Below are 22,700 nucleotides of genomic sequence, written 5' to 3'. Positions count from 1 at the left end.
TGTGAATCAAGATTAGGGGAAAGAAGTTTTCGAATCATTGACTTAGGCCCATTGTTGAATCCTATTAAGCATAATATGGGGGTATTTATGACGGAACGGGCTGATCTGGTCTTTTACAATAAAGTGATAGATGGAACTGCTATGAAACGACTTATTAGCAGATTAATAGATCATTTCGGAATGGGATATACATCACATATCCTGGATCAATCGAAGATTCTGGGTTTCCAGCAAGCCACTGCTACGTCTATTTCATTGGGGATTGATGATCTTTTAACAATACCTTCTAAGGAATGGTTGGTCCAAGACACCGAACAACAACGTTTTATTTTGGAAAAACACTATCATTATGCGAATGTACACGCGGTAGAAAAATTACGTCAATCCATTGAGATATGGTATGCTACAAGTGAATATTTGAGACAAGAAATGAATCCTAATTTTCGTATGACTGATCCTTCTAATCCAGTCCATTTAATGTCCTTTTCAGGAGCTCGAGGAAATGCATCTCAGGTACACCAATTAGTGGGTATGAGAGGATTAATGTCAGATCCCCAAGGACAAATGATTGATTTACCCATTCAAAGCAATTTACGCGAAGGACTTTCTTTGACGGAATATATAATTTCCTGCTACGGAGCCCGCAAAGGCGTTGTAGATACTGCTGTACGAACATCAGATGCTGGATACCTCACGCGTAGACTTGTTGAAGTAGTTCAACACATTATTGTACGTAGAACGGATTGTGGTACTATCCGAAGTATTTCCGTGAGTCCTCGAAAAGGGATGACGGAAAAAATTTTTGTCCAAACACTAATTGGTCGTGTATTAGCAGACGATATATATATGGGTCTACGATGCATTGCCGTTCGAAAGCAAGAGATTGGGATTGGACTTGTCAATCGATTCATAACTTTTCGAGCACGACCAATATATATTCGAACCCCTTTTACATGTAGAAGTACATCTTGGATTTGTCAATTATGTTATGGTCGAAGTCCCACTCATGGTGACCTGGTTGAATTGGGAGAAGCCGTAGGTATTATTGCGAGTCAATCAATTGGGGAACCGGGGACTCAACTAACATTAAGAACTTTTCATACTGGTGGTGTATTTACAGGCGGTACTGCCGAACATGTACGAGCTCCTTCCAGTGGAAAAATAAAATTCAATGAGGATTTGGTTCATCGCACACGTACCCGTCATGGACATCCTGCTTTTTTATGCTCTATAGACTTGTATGTAACTCTTGAGGGTCGGGATATTATACATAATCTGAATATTCCGCCAAAAGGTTTGATTTTAGTTCAAAATGGTCAATATGTGGAATCAGAACAATTGATTGCCGAGATTCGTGCCGGAGCATTCACTTTAAATTTTAAAGAGAGGGTCCGAAAGCATATTTATTCTGAATCAGAGGGAGAAATGCACTGGAGTATCAATGTATACCATGCACCCGAATACCCATATGGTAATATTCATTTATTACCAAAAACAAGTCATTTATGGATATTAGCAGGAACGTCACGTAGATCCAGTATAGTGTCTTTTTCGCTCCACAAGGATCAAGATCAAATGAATGTTCATTCTTTTTCTGTCGAAGAAAAATATATCTATATCTTTGACCTTTCAATGACTAATCATCGAGTAAAACATAAATTGTTGGATACTTCTGATAAAAAAAATAGAGAAATTCTTGAATATCCAATATCTGATCGAATCATATCCAATGGTCATTGGGATTTCATATCTCCTTCTATTCTTCAAGAGAATTTGGATTTCTTGGCGAAAAGGCGAAGAAATAGATTCATCATCCCATTACAATATGATCAAGAACGAGAGAAAGAACTAATACCCTGTTTTGATATTTCTATTGAAATACCTATAAATGGTATTTTACGTGGAAATAGTATTCTTGCTTATTTCGATGATCCAGTATATAGAAGAAACAGTTCAGGAATTACTAAATATGGGACCGTAGAGGTAGATTCAATTGTAAAAAAGGAAGATTTGATTGAGTATCGAGGAACAAAAGAATTTAACCAAATACAAATAAAAGTAGATCGCTTTTTTTTCATTCCCGAAGAGGTGCATATCTTACCTGGATCTTCGTCCATAATGGTCCGGAACAATAGTCTCATTGGAGTACATACACGACTCACTTTAAATACAAGAAGCAAAATAGGCGGATTAGTCCGAGTAGAGAGAAAAAAAAAAAGTATTGAACTGAAAATCTTTTCTGGAAATATCCATTTCCCTGGAGAGACAGATAAGATATCCAGGTACAGCGGCATCTTGATACCACCGGGAACAGGGAAGAAAAATTTTAATGAATCAAAAAAAGAATTGAAAAATTGGATTTATGTTCAACGAATCACACCCACCAAGAAAAAGTATTTTGTTTCAGTTCGACCTGTAGTCACATATGAAATAGCTGATGGCATAAATTTAGCAACACTTTTCCCTCAGGACCTCTTACAGGAAAAAGATAATGTCCAACTTAGGGTTATCAATTATATCTATTATGGAAATGGCAAGTCAATTCGCGGAATTTATCACACAAGTAGTCAATTAGTTCGGACTTGCTTAGTATTGAATTGGGACCAAGAACAAAATGATTCTATAGAAGAGGTTCATACTTCCTTTATTGAGGTAAGAGCAAATGATCTAATTCGCGATTTCATAAGAATTGATTTAATCAAGTCCACTATTTCATATACCGGAAAAAGGAATGATACGGGGAGTTCGGGATTGATTCTTGATAATGGATTAAATAGCACCAATATCAATCCTTTTTATTCCAAGTCGAAGATTCAATCACTTACTCAAGACCAAGAAACTATCGGTATGGGTACCTTGTTGAATCGAAATAAAGAATGCCAATCTTTGAGAATTTTGTCATCATCCAATTGTTCTCAAATTGGTCCATTTAATGGTTCGAAATATAAGAATGTGACAAAAGAATCGGAGAACATAATTCCAATTATGGATTTTCTGGGTTCTCTAGGTACTATTGTACCTAAAATAGCGAATTTTTATTCATCTTACCATTTAATAACTCATAATCAGATCTTGTTAAAGAGATTTTTGCTACTTGACAATTCTAAACAGACTTTCCAAGTACTTAAATACGGTTTAATAGATGAAAATAGTAGGATTTATAGTTCCGATCCATGCAGTAACATCATCTTGAATCCATTCCGTCTGAATTGGTGCTTTCTCCGTCACAATTATTGTGAAGAGACATCCACAATAATTAGCCTTGGACAATTTTTTTGTGAAAATGTATGTCTATTCAAATATGGACCGAACATAAACATAAAAAAATCTGGTCAAATTATAATCGTTCACGTTGATTCCTTAGTGATAAGATCAGCAAAGCCCTATTTGGTCACTCTGGGAGCAACTGTTCATGGTCATTATGGGAAAATACTTTATGAAGGAGATAGATTAGTTACATTTATATATGAAAGATCGAGATCTGGTGACATAACGCAGGGTCTTCCAAAAGTGGAACAAGTCTTAGAAGTGCGTTCGATTGATTCCATATCGATGAACCTCGAAAAGAGAGTTAATAGTTGGAACGAATGTATATCAAGAATTCTTGGAAGACCCTGGGGATTCATGATTGGATCTGAGCTAACCATAGCCCAAAGTCGTATCTCTTTGGTTAATAGGATTCAAAAGGTTTATCGATCCCAGGGGGTACAGATCCATAATAGACATATAGAAATTATTGTACGTCAAGTAACATCAAGAGTGTTGGTTTCAGAAGATGGAATGTCTAATGTTTTTTCACCTGGAGAATTAATCGGATTATTGCGAGCAGAACGCGCGGGACGTGCTTTAGACGAAGCGATTTGTTATCGGGCAATCTTATTGGGAATAACGAGGGCATCTCTGAATACTCAAAGTTTCATATCCGAAGCGAGTTTTCAAGAAACTACTCGGGTTTTAGCAAAAGCCGCTCTACGAGGGCGTATTGATTGGTTGAAAGGACTGAAAGAGAACGTTGTTCTGGGGGGGATTATACCCGTTGGTACCGGATTCCAAAAATTAGTGCACCGTTCAAGACAAGACAAGAACATTCATTTGGAAATTAAAAAGAATAATCTATTCGACTTAGAGATGAGAGATATTTTGTTACACCATAGAGAATTATTTTGTTCTTGCATCCAAGACAATTAATTTATATGAGACATCAGAACAATCATTTACGAATTCCTAAGGGTTGATTCATTTTTTTTTTTTTTACCCTTTTTTTAATTTCACTATTTATTTTATTTTATCTGGTCCGATCATTGATTTGGTAAAAAAAAAATAAGTAATAAAAAGAAATTAATGTAATGGTTTGAACCGCGTATCGACGGTCAATCCCCGTTAGAAGGTTCCCTCGGAACAATCATTATTTTTTTTAGGGTATCTCGTCTCTTTGCAAAAAACAAAGAGGGAATGTGGGGGAAAGTGAAAAGAAGATATTGGAACATCAATTTGCCGGAGATGATGGAAGCAGGAGTTCATTTTGGTCATGGTACTAAGAAATGGAATCCTAGAATGGCCCCTTACATCTCCGCAAAACGTAAAGGAATTCATATTACAAATCTTACTATAACTGCTCGTTTTTTATCAGAAGCCTGTGATTTAGTTTTTGATGCAGCAAGTAGAGGAAAAAGCTTTTTAATCGTTGGTACCAAAAATAAAGCAGCGGATTCAGTAGCATCGGCCGCAATAAAGGCTCGGTGTCATTATGTTAATAAAAAATGGCTTGGTGGTATGTTAACGAATTGGTCCACTACGGAAACGAGACTTCATAAGTTCAGGGACTTAAGAGCAGAACAAAACATGGGGAAACTGAACCGTCTCCCCAAAAGAGATGCAGCGATGTTGAAGAGAAAATTATCTGCCCTGCAATCATATCTGGGTGGGATCAAATATATGACGGGTTTGCCCGATATTGTAATCATCGTTGATCAGGAAAAAGAATATATGGCTCTTCAAGAATGTGCCATTTTGGGGATTCCGACAATTTGTTTAATCGATACAAATTGTAACCCAGATCTTGCAGATATTTCGATTCCAGCCAACGATGATGCTATAGCTTCAATCCGATTGATTCTTAACAAATTAGTATTTGCAATTTGCGAGGGTCGTTATAGCTATATAGGAAATCGTTGATTATTATTAAAAATAAAAAATAATCAAATTGCTTAATTATTTGATTTGGGAATTCCATAGATTTATTGGATCGGTTACTATTCCTGAACTTTTTAAAAGAGATAAATAAAAAAAAGTACTTGGGATATTGATCTTATGTGATTACTTGGAAATAATCGATTTATTATTAAAGTAGGTGAGTTCATAAAGAGATGGTTGAATCAAAATAATTCTTTTTTTTTGAAGTTCGATTTCTATCAGAGGACAATATGAATGTTATACCGTGTTCCATTAAAACACTCAAAGGATTATATGATATATCGGGTGTAGAAGTAGGCCAACATTTATATTGGCAAATAGGGGCTTTACAAATACATGCCCAAGTACTTATCACTTCTTGGGTCGTAATTGCTATCTTATTAGGTTCAGTCATCATAGCTGTTCGGAATCCACAAACCATTCCGAGCGGTGGTCAGAATTTCTTCGAATATGTCCTTGAATTTATTCGAGATTTGAGCAAAGCCCAAATTGGAGAAGAATATGGTCCTTGGGTTCCCTTTATTGGAACTATGTTCCTATTTATTTTTGTTTCTAACTGGTCAGGTGCTCTTTTACCTTGGAAAATCATACAGTTACCTCACGGGGAGTTAGCTGCGCCCACGAATGATATAAATACTACTGTTGCTTTAGCTTTACCCACGTCAGTAGCATATTTTTATGCAGGTCTTACCAAAAAAGGATTGGGTTATTTCAAAAAATACATTCAACCAACTCCAATTCTTTTACCAATAAATATCCTAGAAGATTTCACAAAACCCTTATCTCTTAGTTTTCGACTTTTCGGGAATATATTGGCTGATGAATTAGTAGTTGTTGTTCTTGTTTCTTTAGTACCTTCATTAGTTCCTATACCCGTTATGTTTCTTGGCTTATTTACAAGTGGTATTCAAGCTCTTATTTTTGCAACTTTGGCTGCGGCTTATATAGGCGAATCCATGGAAGGTCATCATTAACTAGTCTTCAAAATCGTTTTTTCTTTTAAACTGATTCCAATTCATGCATGGCTCAAGAGAATCCAATCGGTTGGGGAACATAATAGATACTGATACAAATATATATCATAGTATATTTGGTCTAAAATCAATCGTACGAGGAAAGATGGACTATATTACGGAATCTAAAAAAGGATGACTTAGGGAGGTCAAATTAGATATATGTAATGTCTATAAGTCCAGTCCATGTGTATCTTTCAAAAATGATTCTAGAATACCATTCAATATGAAATGCGGACAGGATAGTACACGTTATGGAGGAAACAAATGTATATGTGATATTAGATATTCATTAGTTATATAGGATTATCCCTATAGATTATTCCTATCTAAAATCTATTTTATTTACAATTTACAGTCCACTGTATTTATATGTAGATGGATTTCAATACTATTTTCTTCTCTTTCGTCTGCGACTATTATGCATGGATTGAATGAAAAAACAAAACAGATGAATTCGGGAATGGAATAGAGTAAAGAACAAAGAATTGATGAAAGAATGGTTCGAAAGAAATGCAATAACTAGAGCTATGTGCACATCGATTTACAAAAAACCCATTGTGGGTAGAAAGTAAAAAAAAAAACAAGATATCGAAGTAGTTCTGACGATTCAGTTGATTCAATAAAATTTGTATTTTAATTCAGAATCTTGAGTTACTTCTCCACCCGATGGATCTTAGTGATAAAATATTAAGTAATAATCCATTGGTTGATTGTATCATTAACCATTTCTTTTTTTTTAGTGCGAGGAACTTACCCATGAATCCACTGATTTCTGCTGCTTCCGTTATTGCTGCTGGATTGGCTGTAGGGCTTGCTTCTATTGGACCTGGAGTTGGTCAAGGTACTGCTGCAGGTCAAGCCGTAGAAGGTATTGCGAGGCAACCAGAAGCAGAGGGTAAAATACGAGGTACTTTATTGCTTAGTCTAGCTTTTATGGAAGCTTTAACAATTTACGGGCTGGTCGTGGCATTGGCGCTTTTATTTGCGAATCCTTTTGTTTAATGTAATCCTAGAAATGTAAAAAAGTATCTTACATACCTTTTTTTATTTTATTTTTTAGAAAGCGTTTCAATTTCAATTCAATAAAGGAGATATTTCACAATTAACATGAAACCTAAAACCTAATCTAATAATATCTTATTGGAAACTTCAATAAAAAATAATAAAAAAAAGAAAGAAATCGATTACAAAAAGACAAGTGAGGTGATATAAAAAGAATTCTGGTTCTTTGTTAGTCCTATCTATATGAAGAGAGCATATGAAAAATGTAACCGATTCTTTTGTTTACTTGGTAGGGCACTATCCATTCGCTGGAAGTTTCGCATTTAATACCGATATTTTAGCAACAAATCCAATAAATCTGAGTATAGTGCTTGGTGTATTGATTTTTTTTGGAAAGGGAGTGTGTGCGAGTTGTTTATTTCAAGAATAGGTTGGATCCAACCGGCGGTACTTTCTTTCTGTTCTTTTATTTATTAATAGGAAATAGGATAAAAAATAGGAAAGAAAGATGTACGATCTAGACGAATTACTTCTGAATAAATGAAATTCAATAATCATATATATGTAAGAACCATAGCATTTCGTGACTCATTGGTAAATCAACTTTGATTCTCTATCAACCAATAATGTGAGACCATTAAGATGGTTAAAGCTAAACTGTTTGAAGTCCAAGCATAACATGGGTATTCTTTCTACCACTATGTTAGTATAGGTCGAAATGACTTAAAAATGAATAGAATAATTAGTTATTTATCCGATATAAGACACTCATATCGATAAAACGATTTGAACCATTTACTAGTTCCTAGTAAAAATTGACTAAAAAAAAGGGGCACCTTACCTCTTTTTATCCAATGCCAAATCGACGACCTATGTATAAAAAAAGAAGAATTTTTTGGATTTGAAGAAAGGGAAAATTATAAAGGAATTTTATTTTAATATTTAATTAAAAAATATTAAAATAATAAATAAATAATTATAATAAATAAAATAGTTAAAGTTAACTAATTAAATTCAATATTTTATTTTAGATATTCTATAAATATCTATTTGATTATTATATATTTTATATATTTTTTATTTGTATTTGAAATTAAATAAAGAAGAAATCAAATAAAGAAACAACTTTGCTGAAATTATAAATTTTTGTCTCGTCGGAAGAGTCCTTTTACTATAATATTCTATTCTGGTCTTGTGTGAGTTTCGATGAATACGAGCAGAAAAGGTGGGGCAGGCTCATTACATTATATGGCAATGCCCATAAAATAAATAATTGAGCGTGAGAGCCAAATGAATTGAAAGATTCATGTTTGGTTCGGGAAGAGATCATGGAAATTGTAAAATTAATATAATAGTAAAATAATCTACTTTCATTAAATGATTTATTAGATAATCGAAAACAGAGGATCTTGAGTACTATTCAAAATTCGGAAGAATTGCGTAAAAAGACCGTTGAGCAACTCGAAAGAGCTCGAGATCGCTTACGCAAAGTGGAAATAGAAGCAGATGAGTATCGAATTAATGGATACTCTGAGATAGAACGAGAAAAAACAAATTTGATTAATGCTACTTATGATAGTTTGGAACGATTAGAAAATTACAAAAATGAAACCCTTCATTTTGAACAACAAAGAGCGATTAATAAAGTACGACAACGAGTTTTTCAGGAAGCCTTACAAGGAGCTCTAGGAACTCTGAATAGTTGTTTGAATAGTGATTTACATTTCCGTACAATCAGTGCGAATATTGGCATCCTCGGAGCCATGGAAGAAATAACCGATTAACCCTCCCACTTTTACTTTAGTTTAAATTTTAGGCATTATTCTTTTTTTTTTGCAGAATAAAGAGACACTAATGGTAACTCTTCGAGCCGACGAAATTAGTAATATTATCCGTGAACGTATCGAACAATATAATATAGGAGTAAAGATTGTGAATACCGGTACCGTACTTCAAGTAGGGGATGGTATTGCTCGTATTCATGGTCTTGATGAAGTGATGGCAGGCGAATTAGTAGAATTTGAAGAGGGTACAGTAGGCATTGCTCTGAATTTGGAATCAAATAATGTTGGCGTTGTATTAATGGGCGATGGTTTGATGATACAAGAGGGAAGTTCTGTCAAAGCAACAGGAAGAATTGCCCAGATACCTGTGAGTGAGGCTTATTTGGGTCGTGTTATAAATGCTCTGGCTAAACCTATTGATGGGAGGGGAGAAATTTCAGCTTCCGAATCTCGCTTAATTGAATCTCCTGCCCCAGGTATTATTTCGAGACGCTCCGTATATGAGCCTCTTCAAACAGGGCTTATTGCTATTGATGCTATGATCCCTATAGGACGTGGTCAACGAGAATTAATTATTGGAGATAGACAGACCGGCAAAACAGCAGTAGCCACAGATACGATTCTCAATCAAAAGGGACAAAATGTAATATGTGTTTATGTAGCTATTGGTCAAAAAGCATCTTCTGTGGCTCAGGTAGTGACTACCTTCCAGGAGCGAGGGGCGATGGAATACACTATTGTGGTAGCCGAAACAGCAGATTCACCCGCTACATTACAATATCTCGCACCTTATACAGGAGCGGCTCTAGCTGAATATTTTATGCACCGTGAGCAACATACTTCAATAATTTATGATGATCTCTCCAAACAAGCACAAGCTTATCGTCAAATGTCTCTTCTATTAAGAAGACCCCCCGGTCGTGAAGCTTATCCGGGGGATGTCTTTTATTTGCATTCACGCCTTTTGGAAAGAGCTGCTAAATCAAGTTCTAGTTTAGGTGAAGGAAGTATGACCGCTTTACCAATAGTTGAGACTCAATCTGGAGACGTTTCAGCTTATATTCCCACTAATGTAATTTCCATTACGGATGGACAAATATTTTTATCCGCCGATTTATTCAATGCTGGAATACGACCTGCTATTAATGTGGGTATTTCTGTTTCCAGAGTGGGATCCGCAGCTCAAATTAAAGCCATGAAACAAGTAGCCGGCAAATCAAAATTGGAACTAGCTCAATTCGCAGAATTAGAAGCTTTTGCACAATTCGCTTCTGATCTCGATAAAGCTACTCAGAATCAATTGGCAAGAGGTCAACGATTACGCGAGTTGCTCAAACAATCCCAATCAGATCCTCTCGCGGTAGAAGAACAAATAGCTACTATTTATACTGGAGCGAATGGATATCTTGATTCGTTAGAAATTGGACAGGTAAAGAAATTTCTCGTTCAGTTACGTACTTACTTAAAAAAGAATAAATCTCAATTCAAAGAAATTATATCTTCTACTAAGACATTTACTGAAGAAGCAGAAGCCCTTTTGAAGGGAGCTGTTCAAGAACAAATTGAGCTCTTTCTACTTCAAGAACAAACATAAATTTTTCATTCTTATTCCTAGTCTAGCCTCAGCACAAGAGTAATTGTTGAGAAAACTTTCTGATTCGAATCATTAAAAATGGGTTTCTTGACATAGCCATAAAAAAATAGTTGGAAAAAATTGCGTCCAATAGGATTTGAACCTATACCAAAGGTTTAGAAGACCTCTGTCCTATCCATTAGACAATGGACGCTTTTTTATTCCTATTTTCTTCTTTCGCATTCTTCCCTTTACCTTTTTTTTCGGAAAAAAAATCTGATTGCACATAAATTTATTGATTTTTATGGAATAAAAAACTAAGGATACATATTCAAATTGATGATGTATATAAGAAATTTGGAGCGGGTAGCGGGAATCGAACCCGCATCGTTAGCTTGGAAGGCTAGGGGTTATAGTCGATGTTAGTTGGTCATTTTTAACACCTCTAATTCAAAACCGAATATGAAATTTTTGTTTCATTCGGCTCCTTTATGGTAAATCAATATATTTCCAGATCTAAGGCCTAAACGAAAAACAGAAATAAAAAAGTTACGATGTATAAAAAAGGGGAGTCTTCCTAAATCCGAAGAATAAAATGAGATCCATAGCATCTACGTCAGCTTATCTGTCTGAATGTATCCAAAACTACTCGCTTTCTAGATGATCCCTCTAAAGTAGGGAGATTATACCAAATCCGTCTAGTCTAGTTACTTCGTTCCCTATTTCTACTCGGAGGATCCTGAGGAAAAGAATTTTGTTTCCACCGAGCTCAAACAATATGCTGACGGTTTTAGTAAACTAAAACCGTCCTTCTCTGGCTATTTGGCTTCAATTTTTCTTTTACAACAACAAAATTGAGGATCTAGTTACGATTGGAAATAAACTTTTGGATCTTTATCCATAGATCCTTTACTCATACTTAATACTCATACTTATTCTTCAAAATTGGAAGAGAAGAGTTGATCCAACTAAAAAAATTATGCTTCGCGACTCCATAATACATTTTTTTTTATTGAATTTTGGATACAAATCGCGAGAATGTATATTATTCTTAAAATATGCCATTGAAAGGTAAAGGATTAAACCCTTTTTATTTTTAAATAAAGTTTTTGATCGGAATATAAAAAAACTGAAGGAACCCTTAACCATTTAAGGAGTTAAAAGAACGAATCGCACTTTTACCACTAAACTATACCCGCTACAACATATATTTTTGTATATAAATGGACCGTTTGTCGAACAAAAAAAGAATGAGACACAATCCAAATTGGATCAGAATCATGTGTTTACGTGTACGCTGGCAACGCCCGAATAATAGCAGAAAGCTTATTTAAATACCTTAACTTAATAGAAAGAAGAGAAGGTTTTTATTTGCCGGGAAGTCATTAATCATTACTGGGAGTCCCGACCTGAAGAAGTTATTGAAGCTAGACCATAAAAATGATGAATTCTATATCTATATATATGTGGTTCTTTATTTTTTTCAATTTGATTTTCAACTTCAGATCTTATGTTATGAATTTGGTTCAATTGGATCTCAAGTGTTTAAATAAAGCTTATCCTTTGAGCAAGTAAATAAATGTCTTTTTCTACTATTATAGAAATATGTGTTTGTAGAAACATGTGTGTTTAGCTTAATTTTCATATAGGATATTGTTTAATTTCATTTTAATATTAATATTAAATATATATGACTATGTATGATGTATGTTGTTTATTACAGTTTTTCAGGTAAGTAAAGTAAATTGATAAAAAATAGAAATATATAAATATAAATGAAAAATAGAAATATATAAATATAAATAAAACCATTGGATCTATGAATGATGTATGTTGTTTATTACAGTTTTTCAGGTAAGTAAAGTAAATTGATAAAAAATAGAAATATATAAATATAAATGAAAAATAGAAATATATAAATATAAATAAAACCATTGGATCTATGAATGATTCATTGGATCAAAAGAAGTACTCTGGCCCAGCCAGTATTTAACCGGGCTGGGGAATAAAAGAAACTTTTGTACAAAATAAAAGAAGTAAGGTATCCTTTCTATTGGGAATATCTGTTTCGAATCATTAATCAAAATTTAATTGCTGATCAAATTTGTAGATATCATTTATTTTTTTTTCTATTTCTATATCGTTAAAACTAGGATTTTTATAAACCTTTACTTCACATATCAAATAAAAACTTTGCAAATAAGATTAAAATTAATTGGGAGAGATGGCTGAGTGGATTAAAGCGACGGATTGCTAATCTGTTGTACGAGTTATTCGTACCGAGGGTTCAAATCCCTCTTTCTCCGCTGCTTATGATCACTTGATAGTTTTGAATTCGAAAAAAATCCTGATCCCTAGATTTAACTAAGAATTAAAAGGAAATCTAGGGAATACATAATATGAAAAAAAAATTCCGAAAAAAAATAAAATAAAGAAAGACTAACTCTTATTTTCATTCCTCACGCCCAGGATTACGTCCCGGATCATTAGATAAGAATCCGAAGATGAAGAGAGAAACAAAGAATATCACCACGGTGTAAACGAAGAGTTTGAGAGTAAGCATTACACAATCTCCAAGATAAGAATAAGATCATTTTTTTTGAAAAGGGGAATAGATTACTTATTTTTGTACCATATATACTATTTTTACACGCCAAAATAAAAAGAAAATTTCACGAATTTTGTTTTTCTAATTTCTAATAAGATTCTTATTCTTTTGTTACCAAAAATTTCTTATCATATCCACAATTAGGTATTGTTTGTGGCGACCTAATCCTAATAAAGTGCTGCCCGTCCTAAGGTCGAAATGAGGAAATAAGCTAATCCAAATTCATCACCAACCAGGGTTCTTTAATTCCATATACAATAATTTCTCTTTTTGAATCGAGTAATATAAGGCATATCTGATCTTATCCATTTTTCAAATCTTTTTTTTCGAATGAATCATGAATTTAGGAAAGTATTAAAGATTTCATCTAAAACTTACAGCAGCTTGCCAAACAAAGGCTAAGAGAAAAAAGAGTATAGGTATGACGGGCATAACATCTACGATTGGATTGAAAAGGGCATAAGCCTCGGGTAATTTGGCGAAGAAAAAACCACTCATACTCGAATAAAAGACAGAATTAAGACAGATACACATTAAACTAAAGATATTAAGCATAACAAACATTTTCTTATTGTAAATGATATAATTTGATTTTGATTTACTTATTTTCCTTTTCCTAAGAAGTGAAATAAAAAAAGAAGGTCAAATAATCCTTTTTTCTCCGAACTTTCCCAAATTCAAAATCTTTTCTTACGTTCCGAAAAAAATAATTAATAAGGAATTATACTCTCATACAATATCTTAATTGAATTATATGTAATGATCAATCAATCTTTTTTTTTATTCTATATCATATGTGTCGATTGAATCCTAGCGGCAATGTATATGATAGATATTTGAGTTAGAATTGACGAATAACCAATATCATTATTAGTGTTTATTAGTGTCGAATAAAAATCGAAATGGGGCGTGGCCAAGTGGTAAGGCAGCGGGTTTTGGTCCCGTTACTCGGAGGTTCGAATCCTTCCGTCCCAGATCGTTTCTGAATTCTAAGAAAAATTCTCAGAATGATATCTTTTCTTTCATTTGCTTTCTCACAAATATAATCCAGTCTAAAATGCGAATAAAAAAAGGGGTTTAAATCAATAATTGTAAATCAGTGTAGTGTGTTGACTGAGATATTTATATATTCAATATATTTGAAATTGATGATGGAGTTGATGAGAAGATTCTGGAATCCGAAATAAACGTATAAAATAAATAAACAAGGCCTGTGATGCTATGCATTGTTATTGTAGTCTTTTATCTCATTAACAACATTCAGTTAAGTGAAAAGTATTCGCGATTCCTTAACCATCCAGGATTACCTTCGGTAACAATTGTTTGTTGTATATGATGGATACGAAAGTATCATACTCCTATGATTCAGGTTTTTTCTTTTATTTCATATGTAAAGAATAACGATCTTAATCTTACCTTACACAAAACCCTTTATATTTCATACCTATGAAAACAAATAAATTAGATTTTCAATCTACCTTCCCACTTTAAATCAAATCATTGATAATTCAATTGGATATGGTAAAGTTTGCGTCTATTTAGTGAATGAAATATCTGTTAAAAATCTTTATCTACTCATTGTGATTGTGTCCATTTGTTGATTGACTTAGAAATATCATTCAGTCATGACTGGAATTTCAAATTATGATGTTGAAGTCGGAGGGATTCTTTCATTTTTTTATTTCATAGGAACCTTTTGTACTCGAAGAGCTGTGATATATCCATCTATATATTATTAAAAAATTTCTATTGAAAAATTTATGACCTTTTCGGGTTATTGGAGTCATTGTAATATCTTAGATTTTTTTTGTTTCGGGACTGAAAATAAATTCTATTACTTTTTCTATTATATTTTAAGTCTAAAGGGTCCTTTTGTTTTGTTTGAGGTCTCTAGTTTTTTATTTGCTCGAGAAAAAAATGGGGCCTTCCCTAAGGTAAGGATTTACCTTACCGAACAATCTATTAAAGATATAAATAAAATATTTCTTGTTAGTGGAATTCAAAAAAGGGAGTTAATCTTGTTTATTGTATATCTATTAATTGAATAAATCCGATATTTTTGCTCTTCCTATTCTTTATTTTTTCCCATCCAATTTATTATTTTAGTCGTTCCAATCCAATAAACACAAGTCATTATTTGATTTACTTAATTTGATTTGTTTTCTCAACATTCCATTGATATTGACAATGGTGTATTGAACAAATATAATTAATTCGATCATAAATAAATAGATCTGTTTACACCCACCCCATATTGATTGGGTTTTTCTTCAGTTCAACCAAATGATGTGATGGTTTGACGGATTTACTCTTTAATTATAGAAGACAATATAGAAGACAAGGCGTATTTGATTAATGAAAATCAAATAAAAAAAATGGATAAGTCTGTCAATTTTGACATCTCTATTAGGAATTTGTTAGGAATTTTTTTGTTGTTTTTTAATTTAATCGGATTCGCCCATTTTGGTGGTTCTAATTGATTAGAACATTCTTCTTTTTTGAGTTCAATGTTTTGTCGGGGTTGCGCAGTGCAATTCAATTAATCTTTTTGGATTTCGATCGTATTTACGAATCATATTTATCCGGGTTGCTAACTCAACGGTAGAGTACTCGGCTTTTAAGTGCGACTATAATCTTTTTTCACATTTGGATGAAGCAACGAATTCGTTTAGACTATTGGTAGAGTCTATAAGACCATGACTGATCCTGAAAGGTAATGAATGGAAAAAACAGCATGTCGTAATAAAATTAAGAAATTTGGAATTTTCATTTTTTTTTAAGTAGAATTTTTTGAATTTATCCTTACCGGATCGTTACAAAATATATTGTTTTTATTTTTGGAAGGGTACAGAATTGATTCTCAATTTAGAGTTAGGTCTAGTGACTAAATGGATAGAGTCTTATGGCCCAATTCGGGTAAAATAAAAAGAAACGAACTTATTTTCTTAAATTTGAATAATTAAATTACCCGATCTAATTAGATGTTAAAAATTAATTAGTACCTGATGAGGGAAAGGGTTCTCCTGAGAGTGAACCATTGATTCCTTTTTTTTTAATGAATCCTAACTATAATAAACTATAATATATAATATATTAGTTGGAGACAGATGTGTAGAAGAAATAGTATACTGATAAAGAAAGTTTATTCCAAAGTCAAAAGAGCAATCAGGTTGCAAAAATAAAGGATTTTTCTACTAACGAATATAAATATAAATAAATATAAACCAATTGGATAGAAAAGGAGAGAAAAAAATCTGTTGATTGGATTCCTTGTCCTCGGGGTATATATTTCTTACTGTACTATATACATACATAATACATATCCTGTTCTGACCATATTGCACTATGTATCATTTGATAACCCAAGAAATGCCCCTTGCTTTCTGTTTAAGTAGAAATGAAAATGGAAGAATTACAAGGATATTTAGAAAAAGATGGATCTAGGCAAAGGTACTTCCTATTCCTATATCCACTTCTCTTTCAGGAGTATATTTACACACTTGCTCACGATCATGGTTTAAATGGTTCGATTTTTGTGGAAATTTTAGATTATGACAATAAATCTAGTTCAGTACTTGTGAAACATTTAATTATTCGAATGTATCAACAGAATTATTTGATTTATTCAGCTGATGATTCGAACCAAAATCGAATCGTTGGACACAACAATTTTTTTTATTCTCAAATGATATCAGAAGGTTTTGCAGTCAGTATGGAAATTCCATTTTTACTGCGATTAGGATCTTCCCTCGAAGAAAAAGAAATACCTAAATCACAAAATTTGCGATCTATTCATTCAATATTTACCTTCTTAGAGGATAAATCATCACATTTAAATTATGTGTCAGATATATTAATACCCCATCCCATCCATCTGGAAATCCTGGTTCAAATACTTCAATGCTGGACTCAAGATGTTTCCTCTTTGCATTTATTGCGATTCTTTCTCCACGAATATCATAATTCGAATAGTTTCATTACTCCGAAAAAACCTATTTACGTGATTTCAATTTCAAAAGAAAATAAAAGATTTTTTCGATTCCTATATAATTCTTATGTATTTGAATGTGAATTTGTATTAGTTTTTTTTCATAAACAATCCTCTTATTTACGATCAAGGTCCTCTGGAGTCTTTCTTGAGCGAACACATTTCTATGGAAAAATGGGGCATTTTTTAGTAGTGTGTTGTAATTATTTTCAGAAGACCCAATGGTTCTTCAAAGATCCTTTTCTGCATTATGTTCGATATCAAGGAAAAGCAATTCTGGTGTCAAAGGGAACTCGTCTTTTGATGAGGAAATGGAGATCTTACTTTGTCCATTTTTGGCAATATTATTTTCAATTTTGGTCTCATCCGCATAGGATTCATATAAACCAATTATCAAATTATTCCTTTTGTTTTCTGGGTTATCTTTCAAATGTACTAATAAATTTTTCCGTGGTAAAGAGTCAAATGCTAGAGAATTCATTTGTAATAGATACTCTTACTAAGAAATTTGATACCAGAGTTTCAGTTATTGCTCTTATTCGATCATTGTCTAAAGCGAAATTTTGTACCGTATCCGGGCATCCTATTAGTAAGTCAATATGGACAAATTTATCAGATTTGGATATTATTCATCGATTTGGTTGGATATGTAGAAATCTTTCTCATTATCACAGTGGATCCTCAAAAAAACAGAGTTTGTATAGAATAAAGTATATACTTCGTATTTCGTGTGCTAGAACTTTGGCTCGTAAACATAAAAGTAGGGTACACGCTTTTTTGCAAAGATTAGGTTCGGGATTATTACAAGAATTCTTTACAGAAGAAGAAGAAATTCTTTCTTTGATCTTCCCTCAAGCTCTTTTTCGGTCACATACAGGACGCATTTGGTATTTGGATATTATCTGTATCAATGACCTGCGGAATCTCATGATTGATCATAAAATAAAACCCTATAATGAATGCAAATAAAATGGAAATGATTTCTAACTGATCAAGAAAAATTCATGAATTTTCATTCTGAAATGCTCATCTAATCTAATAGTATAGTGGTTGAATCAACCAACTAAACTAACTATTAAAAATTCTTATTCTTTTTAGGATATGAGTTATATATGTATACATAGGGAAAGTCGTGTGCAATGAAAAATGCAAGCACGGTTTGGGGAGGGGTCTTCTTCTTCTATTCCAACAAGGAAAAATTACCTACTCCATCCGACTAGTTCCCGGTTCGAGTCCGGGGCAACCCATACGGAAAGAAAATCTCTTTTTTTTCTATTTTAAACTCATTTGAATTAGAAATTGTTCTGCTAGATTTAGTCAGATATCTATATCATCTATCTGCGAAGATTGGTTGACATTAACATATGGGGCATGTTATACTGTTAAATAACAAGCCTTTTATTATCTATATCTAGATTTTGGATAGATGGAGTTAATACGTGTGCTTGGGAGTCCTTGAAAATTGAATAAACCAATTACCATGACTGCAATTTTAGAGAGACGCGAAAGTACAAGCCTATGGGGTCGCTTCTGTAACTGGATAACCAGCACTGAAAACCGTCTTTACATCGGATGGTTTGGTGTTTTGATGATCCCTACCTTATTGACCGCAACTTCTGTATTTATTATCGCCTTCATTGCTGCTCCTCCAGTAGATATTGATGGTATTCGTGAACCAGTTTCTGGTTCTCTACTTTATGGAAACAATATTATCTCTGGTGCCATTATTCCTACTTCTGCAGCTATAGGTTTGCATTTTTATCCGATATGGGAAGCAGCATCTGTTGATGAGTGGTTATACAATGGCGGTCCTTATGAATTAATTGTTCTACACTTCTTACTTGGTGTAGCTTGTTATATGGGTCGTGAGTGGGAACTTAGTTTCCGTTTGGGTATGCGTCCTTGGATTGCTGTTGCATATTCAGCTCCTGTTGCAGCTGCTACTGCTGTTTTCTTGATCTATCCTATTGGTCAAGGAAGTTTTTCTGATGGTATGCCTTTAGGAATTTCTGGTACTTTTAACTTTATGATTGTATTCCAGGCAGAACACAATATCCTTATGCACCCATTTCACATGTTAGGCGTAGCTGGTGTATTCGGCGGCTCCCTATTTAGTGCTATGCATGGTTCTTTGGTAACCTCTAGTTTGATCAGGGAAACCACTGAAAACGAGTCTGCTAATGAAGGTTACAAATTCGGTCAAGAGGGAGAAACTTATAATATCGTAGCTGCTCATGGTTATTTTGGTCGATTGATCTTCCAATATGCTAGTTTCAACAATTCTCGTTCTTTACATTTCTTCTTGGCTGCTTGGCCTGTAGTAGGTATTTGGTTTACTGCTTTGGGTATTAGTACTATGGCTTTCAACTTAAATGGTTTCAATTTCAACCAATCCGTAGTTGACAGTCAAGGCCGTGTCATTAACACTTGGGCTGATATCATTAATCGTGCTAACCTTGGTATGGAAGTAATGCATGAACGTAATGCTCACAACTTTCCTCTAGACTTAGCTGCTGTTGAAGTTCCATCTACAAATGGATAAGACTTTTGTCTTAATGTATATGAATCGTTGAAGGAGCAATATCAATATCTTGTTCGAGCAAGAAGTTTGGTATTGCTCCCCTTTTCAATTTTTCCCGATAAGAGGTTCATCCCTTAGACCATTCACTCTATTATGGCCGCAAAGAACTCGAGGAACGGAGGTAGAATCTATCACGTCGGAGGGGAAAGGGGACGCTCCTGTACCTCTCGACTCACCCTCTCAACCCTCTCCAACCTAGCTTTGTCTAACGCTCGTGGTGTGTCACTCACTCACAAGGTTACCAACAAGAACTCTCAACCCTAGTGTCACTCTAGGGGAAATGTTCATACAATCAAGCATTCAAGGTTGGAACTCACAATAAACATCAATTTATTGAAAGCATAATAAAGAGGTTCAATGAAACGAATACATCCTAGGGTTCACAATACCCAAGTACCCACTAGGGGTTTAGCTCTCCATGGAGCTAAGTACAATCAAAGAAATAGAATGTAAAAGCAATGAATCCATAAAGAAACCCCCTCGATGGTCGTGTCGATGGTCTTGTGGAGAGTCCTCTACTCGTCGTCCAAGGATCCCCTTGTCCGGCCTAGGATACACCTCGCCGGATCGGTGCCGACGAAAGCTCTCCCAATAACCTTCTTCCAAATGAAACGCGGATGTCGGAGCCGTAGAACCTCTCCAAAACCTTGGCCAATACCCCTCAAAACCCTAGCCGAAGCCCTCTCTCAAGTTGGGGAAAAGATGGAGAAAAGAATACCAAAATCGGGGCTGAATCGGCTTTAAATAGGGCTGGAATCGGGCGACTCCACGGGCGTGGATGCTACACGCGCCCGTGCGGAATTTCCACACGGGCGTGGATAATTTCCACACGCCCGTGTGGATTCTCTGTTTCTCTGATTTCTCGGCCGGCTGTGAACAGTGCTGCTACAGTACTTTTGCTACAGTGCTCTGCTACAGTACCTGGCCTAAAATACTTCCCGAGTCCATACTTTCATCGAGGTGACGCAAACGGGCACACGTTCACGTCGTGGATCGCTTTGCTTCTTCAATGACGGACAAGTTGGTGGAGATCTTGTTCTATGTGCATAAGTCGGAATGCTTGAGTGTGACTGCCCTTGTGCCCCTCCAAATGGTTGTGCTAACTCAAATACGAGGAGGTTGGCACACACTCTAGCATCTCACACCCGACCTATGTCTTCGCGTTTGAACCTTAGCAAGATTTCCTCCAAAATCGGTGCATTATGATCCACATTGGCTTCTTTCCTTCATACTCGGCCTCACAACCCTACCTGCATAAAAGTAACATAAAAACACACATATTAGTGTAAAAACCTGAGAAAAGTAATGCTCAACATAAGGAATGAACGCTTCGCATTCATATCGCACAAGCACTTATCAAACTCCCCCACACTTAAGCTTTTGCTTGTCCTCAAGCAAAAATTAAACATTCTGTGCATCAATGAAGAAAATATTGAAAGTGCTTGGCCTTAGGTTCACCAAAGTATACAAAGAGAGCATTCTACAAGTAAGGGAAATTTCAACACTAAATACGAAAAATCAATGCTCTAGCTAAAAACTTGAATAAAAAAGGACAACAAACCCGAAATCGTGTAAGTGTGTGAACTCACTCAAAACAACCCAAGGTATACTCCTCAAAGTTCTAAGTACAAGGGACTTATTTATCTACAAAAGTGACAACAATTTCAAAGATGGTAGTAGCTTCACACATCCTCTAAGGTAGCCCTTTCCAAAGCGGCCGCTAAGGTGGCTTTCACACTTTCGAGGTGGTAGCTCTTTCTACCGGAGTGGTAGCTTTCACTCATCCTATGAGATAGCTCTTTCTCTCATTAGGGCATAACTAGTATCCGACTTATGAGAGTAGCTTCATACTTCATAGGTGGTAGCTCTTTCCACCCAACAAGCACAAATAAACAATAAAACTATTTTGTTCCTTCTTTTCATTTTCCATTTTTTTTTTTTTATTTTTTTTTGAATTTAGCACAAGAAAATAAACCTAACTAGTCCCTTTAACATCGAACATGAGTTTCCAATAGAGTTCAAAGAGTGAGTAGTGCACTAAGTGTAAATCGGGCAAAAATTCCTAAAAATTCAAGCAAGAACTAGAGCATGAAAACATTCAATGTTAAAAATTCTCCTAAACTCAAGAATACAATCATTGCAACTAAGGTGAACCGCCATTGGCTATGTGAGCATATATCAATCAAGAACAATAGAAAAGATGTGTGCACTATGAAACTCCCCCCCACACTTAAGTTGTACATTGTCCTCAATGTACACATGCAAGCTCACTCAAAATATATATCATTCAAAAATAGATGTGGGAGAAGCAATCAAAACAATACTCCCCTGACTCCTAGTGTTGCGTTTGATGAAGCTAATTCATTGGGAGTAGTGTTCCAACGGGTTGTGAAGCTCACACGGCCAAGTGCCGAAGCACCTTGGCCGTGCCCATGACTAAGTCTCAATTCCCAAGATGACAAGACCATCTGCACGCATACACGAGGGGGTTCAGTGAAGCTCAATAAAAACAAAAATAACTCGAGTGTATATAAAAGATGAAGCAATGAATACAACTCGATAATGCAAAATAACATAAACTCAGAAGGAAAATCCTTTCTGAGTGAACAAGTCTAAAAACAAGAAAATAAGATAAAGTAAAATGCATGAAAGTAAAAGAAAGGTCAAGTGTCGGAGTCGCTCTCGGGCTCCGCTGCTGCTGCTGCTGAAGTGGAAGCATATAGTGGGTCCTCTGGTGCTGGGGTCGAGGATGGAGGTGCTGGAGGTACTGAGGATCCTGGTCTCAGGAGATCTCGAAGGAAATCGAATCGGGCCATAAGATCTGTGTACTGAGCCGACTGCAAAGCCCGGAGCTCCGCTATCTCAGTCCGAATCTCTCTAACATCGGTCTCCAGCCTCTCGATACGATCATAGGCTCGAATACCCGGTGCTACAGAAGATGGAGGAGTCTGCTGG

The 22,700-nt window shown here is 34.8% G+C and overlaps 10 protein-coding genes and 5 non-coding genes across 15 annotated transcripts; 11 read left to right on the top strand and 4 right to left on the bottom strand. All coding sequences in view use genetic code 11, as the record gives it.

Moving 5' to 3' along the window:
• Positions 1-75: 75 nt before the first annotated feature.
• On the top strand, positions 76-4,188 carry rpoC2 (RNA polymerase beta'' subunit). Its single transcript has one exon. It carries the CDS (start codon positions 76-78, stop codon positions 4,186-4,188), a length of 4,113 nt encoding a protein of 1,370 aa, YP_009033875.1.
• A 264-nt stretch (positions 4,189-4,452) lies between these two features.
• rps2 (ribosomal protein S2) lies at positions 4,453-5,175 on the top strand. Its single transcript has one exon. It carries the CDS (start codon positions 4,453-4,455, stop codon positions 5,173-5,175), a length of 723 nt encoding a protein of 240 aa, YP_009033874.1.
• Positions 5,176-5,423: 248 nt separating this feature from the next.
• On the top strand, positions 5,424-6,167 carry atpI (ATP synthase CF0 A subunit). Its single transcript has one exon. It carries the CDS (start codon positions 5,424-5,426, stop codon positions 6,165-6,167), a length of 744 nt encoding a protein of 247 aa, YP_009033873.1.
• A 798-nt stretch (positions 6,168-6,965) lies between these two features.
• On the top strand, positions 6,966-7,211 carry atpH (ATP synthase CF0 C subunit). Its single transcript has one exon. It carries the CDS (start codon positions 6,966-6,968, stop codon positions 7,209-7,211), a length of 246 nt encoding a protein of 81 aa, YP_009033872.1.
• Positions 7,212-7,467: 256 nt separating this feature from the next.
• atpF (ATP synthase CF0 B subunit) lies at positions 7,468-8,995 on the top strand. The gene is made up of 2 exons: positions 7,468-7,614; positions 8,585-8,995. The coding sequence occupies exons 1-2, from the start codon at positions 7,468-7,470 to the stop codon at positions 8,993-8,995; spliced, it is 558 nt and encodes a 185-aa protein (YP_009033871.1).
• Positions 8,996-9,065: 70 nt separating this feature from the next.
• On the top strand, positions 9,066-10,589 carry atpA (ATP synthase CF1 alpha subunit). Its single transcript has one exon. It carries the CDS (start codon positions 9,066-9,068, stop codon positions 10,587-10,589), a length of 1,524 nt encoding a protein of 507 aa, YP_009033870.1.
• A 121-nt stretch (positions 10,590-10,710) lies between these two features.
• trnR-UCU lies at positions 10,711-10,782 on the bottom strand. The gene has a single exon. It is a non-coding gene; the product is annotated as a tRNA-Arg (tRNA).
• Positions 10,783-10,929: 147 nt separating this feature from the next.
• On the bottom strand, positions 10,930-11,767 carry trnG-UCC. Its single transcript has 2 exons — positions 11,745-11,767; positions 10,930-10,977 (listed from the first exon to the last, which is right to left on the bottom strand). It is a non-coding gene; the product is annotated as a tRNA-Gly (tRNA).
• Positions 11,768-12,786: 1,019 nt separating this feature from the next.
• On the top strand, positions 12,787-12,874 carry trnS-GCU. Its single transcript has one exon. It is a non-coding gene; the product is annotated as a tRNA-Ser (tRNA).
• A 146-nt stretch (positions 12,875-13,020) lies between these two features.
• On the bottom strand, positions 13,021-13,131 carry psbI (photosystem II protein I). The gene has a single exon. It carries the CDS (start codon positions 13,129-13,131, stop codon positions 13,021-13,023), a length of 111 nt encoding a protein of 36 aa, YP_009033869.1.
• A 408-nt stretch (positions 13,132-13,539) lies between these two features.
• Positions 13,540-13,731, bottom strand: psbK (photosystem II protein K). Its single transcript has one exon. It carries the CDS (start codon positions 13,729-13,731, stop codon positions 13,540-13,542), a length of 192 nt encoding a protein of 63 aa, YP_009033868.1.
• A 348-nt stretch (positions 13,732-14,079) lies between these two features.
• Positions 14,080-14,152, top strand: trnQ-UUG. Its single transcript has one exon. It is a non-coding gene; the product is annotated as a tRNA-Gln (tRNA).
• Positions 14,153-15,760: 1,608 nt separating this feature from the next.
• On the top strand, positions 15,761-18,411 carry trnK-UUU. Its single transcript has 2 exons — positions 15,761-15,797; positions 18,377-18,411. It is a non-coding gene; the product is annotated as a tRNA-Lys (tRNA).
• Positions 16,574-18,133, top strand: matK (maturase K). The gene has a single exon. The coding sequence runs from the start codon at positions 16,574-16,576 to the stop codon at positions 18,131-18,133; it is 1,560 nt and encodes a 519-aa protein (YP_009033867.1).
• A 233-nt stretch (positions 18,412-18,644) lies between the features above and the next one.
• Positions 18,645-19,706, top strand: psbA (photosystem II protein D1). Its single transcript has one exon. It carries the CDS (start codon positions 18,645-18,647, stop codon positions 19,704-19,706), a length of 1,062 nt encoding a protein of 353 aa, YP_009033866.1.
• Positions 19,707-22,700: the final 2,994 nt, after the last annotated feature.

Source organism: Dioscorea rotundata, plastid (assembly GCF_009730915.1).
Source record: "Dioscorea rotundata plastid, complete genome".
Classification (NCBI taxonomy): domain Eukaryota; kingdom Viridiplantae; phylum Streptophyta; class Magnoliopsida; order Dioscoreales; family Dioscoreaceae; genus Dioscorea; species Dioscorea cayenensis.
The sequence above is the reverse complement of the archived record's forward strand: the minus strand, read 5'-3'. Positions and strand labels throughout refer to the sequence as shown.